Source organism: Brassica napus, chromosome C1, assembly GCF_020379485.1.
Source record: "Brassica napus cultivar Da-Ae chromosome C1, Da-Ae, whole genome shotgun sequence".
NCBI classification, from domain to species: domain Eukaryota; kingdom Viridiplantae; phylum Streptophyta; class Magnoliopsida; order Brassicales; family Brassicaceae; genus Brassica; species Brassica napus.
The window spans coordinates 1,771,650-1,775,238 of record NC_063444.1 but is presented as its reverse complement, the minus strand read 5'-3'; the positions used below and the strand labels follow the sequence as shown (position 1 = coordinate 1,775,238).

General features: G+C 32.0%; 1 protein-coding gene across 1 annotated transcript; it reads left to right on the top strand.

Annotated features, from left to right (window-relative positions):
- Positions 1-1,341: 1,341 nt before the first annotated feature.
- Positions 1,342-2,953, top strand: BNAC01G02980D. Its single transcript, XM_013810433.3, has one exon. It carries the CDS (start codon positions 1,887-1,889, stop codon positions 2,784-2,786), a length of 900 nt encoding a protein of 299 aa, XP_013665887.1. The 5' UTR covers positions 1,342-1,886; the 3' UTR covers positions 2,787-2,953.
- Positions 2,954-3,589: the final 636 nt, after the last annotated feature.

Here is a 3,589-nt window from a genome sequence, read left to right as displayed (position 1 = left end):
TGTAGCGGTTAACACATAGATTTTGAGAAAATTTAAAAAATATGAAAATTTTGTTTTAATGCGTAGTTGCATCCTTCGCTAACATATGATGAAGGTCAAAGAGGTTTGTAACTTTTGCTGTCTCCGTTTCTCTAGAAAATAACGATTCTATAGTGGTTAGTCCACCAATTTAGGGAGTATTATAAAGTTTTACTAAATTAATTGACAAAAAAATAAAAAGATGTCCATATACCATTAAATAGAGTTTAATATACATTAATACAAATGTAGAATGTGTTTAGAAATTTTAAAACAAGCTTCAGTATATAGAGCATTTATCGAAAAATTCAATATTTTCAATAGATTTTGAGAAAAATTCAAAAATATAAAAATATTTTTAATGCAGTTTTGCATCCTTCACTAACATATGATGAATGTAAAAGAAGTTTGGAACTTTTGTTGTCTCCGTTTCTCTAGAAAATAACGATTTTATAGTGGTTAGTCCACCAATTTAGGGAGTATTATGAAGTGTTACTAAATTAATTGACAAAAAATTAAAACGATGCTCATGTACCATGAAAGAGAGTTTAATATACATTAATACAAATGTAGAATGTGTTCACAAATTTTAAAACAACACTAAAGATCATAGGCTACAGTATATAGAGCATTTATCGAAAAAATCAATATTTTCGTAGGCTTTTAACACTTAGATTTTGAGAAAAATTCAAAAATATGAAAAAATTATTTTAATGCATAGTTACTTCTTTCACTAACATATGATGAATGTCAAAGATGTTTGGAACTTTTGTTGTCTCCGTTTCCTTTGAAAATAGCGATTTTATTGTGGTTATTCCACCAATTTAGAGAGTATTATAAATTTTTACTAAATTAATTGACAAAAATTAAAACGATGTCCATGTACCATGAAAAAGAGTTTAGTATACATTAATACAAATGTAGAATGTGCTTAGAAATTTTAAAACAACACTAAAGATCATAAGCTTCAGTATATATAGCATTTACCTATGTTGTTATGAAAATCAATACTAAAATAACTAACTATTCAATTTTCTATCTTTACTTTTTTCTTCAAAAAATTATTAGATAGTAACCATTTATAAATATCATTTCATTCACCACAAAATAAAATCATATATAATATAGCTTATATCATTTACCTATGTTGTTATAAAAATAAAAAAAATATTGTTATATACTTCGTTATATAACTATAACATATATATATATATATATATATATATATAGAATAAAGTATGAATTAATTTATCAAACCAAAATTACAAATTTATCATTTATTAGTACATCTTTGTATATATATATTAATCGCAATTAATTATCTAAAGATTCCTCCTCTGGTTATTTACTTATTTATATAAAACCATCTGCTAGAGAACTAAAAACAAAGAAGCCCAGCCTTGGTTCTTTGAAGCTGGACTTCTTAAGATCTCTTAACTTAAATCTAACCTGACAAGAAAAAGTAGTAATTTTTGTTAATCAAGAAAAAATAGGTTACTGACAAACGACCAACCAACTGACTAGAAAAAATTAGTATGTAGCCAAAGTTGAATGTATGCACAAGAAGAAGACAAAGATGAACATGACTTACAAGAGTCACTGACCAGTATGTAGCCAAAGTTGAATGGATGCATAACAAGAAGACAAAGAGGAACATGAGTTACAAGAGTCACTGGCCATTACCTGATGATTAATTCATGTTAGAAACAAACAGATCAGACTAAGTGACCCATGTTCTTCTCACATGTTCCCACGTCGTTTAACCCGAGAATTCCTCTGTTCTTGAGCTTCTCCGTACTATATATAACACGGTCAAGAACCTTAATAGAGCATCTCAACCAAAATATAGAGTTCTTAAATAATTATTCATGGAGGGTTTAGATTCAGTTTTCCTATCTGATCGAACCACACACCAGCCGGTTCGATCTGTGAGTCTTCCTACAAGAATCCATCCACTTTCTGTTAAACTCAGAGCAGCCTTGAACCGGCTCAGTATCTGGAGGAGATCCTCTTCCTCAGTCTCAGTTTCAGCTTCTTTCGGGTCCGAGACGCTTCTCGTTGGACTCGCGAACCTCACCGAGCTCTACGGCTGCGTCCACGAGCTACTCGAGTCTTCTTACGTGAGAAACACTCTTCGTCACCACCATAAGGGGAAACTTCTAGAAGATTCTTTAAATGGATCCATTGTGTTGCTCGACGTGTGTGAGGCCGCAAGGGAGGTGATTGTCACGATGAGAGAGCACATGATGAATCTCAAATCAGCTCTTCGTAGGAAAGGTAGCGTAGAGAAGGAGGTTAGGGCATATGCTAACGTGAGGAAGAAGGCAAAGAAAGAAATCTCCAAACACCTCAATGGACTTAAGAAAATGGAAACTATAGATATTTCCCCAAATATAGATCAAGATCCAGCGGTAGCATCTACGAGTGTTCTGAGAGAGACGATCGAAATCTCTGTCTCGATTCTCAGGCATCTTTTGTTGTTCCTATCGACAACACCACCACCATCACCACCTCCAGCAAGGAAAATCAAGAACATCATTGGTCTTTTTCCAATTCCTTTAGCATCGAGGTCATTGGCAGATAGATATCTGGATCTGATAAAAGAAGTGAAAAGTCTTGACGATGTCTTTTTGGGCTCTCTTGAGAAGAACAAGAGGAGAGATATTGTTGAAGAGAGCTTTGGTGATCTGGAGGCAGAGCTGGACTCTGTTTTCAAGTGCTTAGTCAAGAACAGATTATTGTTCCTTAATATCCTAAGTAACTGTTGAGACCTGAGTCTTTTTTTTTTCTCTTTCTTTTTGTCAATCAGATGTATACATCTCTGTCCTCAATCCTCATGTTGTTTCTCTTGCAAGAAAAAAAACAAGAATCTCAGTTTTGCACTATTGTAAACCGGGATTGATCTAAGTGTAAACCGATTTTTATATCATCTAGACCTCATGTTTGTACTAATGTAAAATAAAATATTAAACTCATTTAATCATATAATAAAATATTGATGTTAAGTTTAAGGATTATTTTAGGCATCTATAATATTATTTGTGAAGTTATTTTTTCAACAAAGATATCATCTAGTTAATGTTAATTTATTATGGTTGAGATGTATTATGGTTGGGTGTCTACATGTGTGACACTAATTAATGTTTTACCAAAAATTAGATTCCAACCTGGGTTTTTTTTTAAATGGTCGACAGACTGGTGATTTGCATAGCAAATACTTCTTTCAAACTTTTAAAACGATGTGCATAAAGTTCACAAATTATATATATCAAAATGTAAGAGTAAGATTACATTAGCTACTAGCTAGAGTGACGAGATTCAGTGTTCATCAATCATCACAGCTTAATTGTTTGTAGAATAGCATTTTCTGAAACACACGACTCTACTTTAGACACTTATTTTATTTCTTCTAGCTAGCTCTTATCCGAATGATAATTGGTGTAGGAATCTGATAAAGTTAAAGCAAGATCATTGGCAACTTTCTTTTGTTCTTTTGTAACCGATTTTCATAACATACTTTCTTCTAGCTAGTTCTTATCCGATTGATAATTGGTGTAAGATTCCTACAAGT

Bases quoted from the DNA above. Each gene is read 5' to 3' on its own strand.
- BNAC01G02980D (XM_013810433.3), top strand. From the start codon at position 1,887: ATGGAGGGTTTAGATTCAGTTTTCCTATCTGATCGAACCACACACCAG.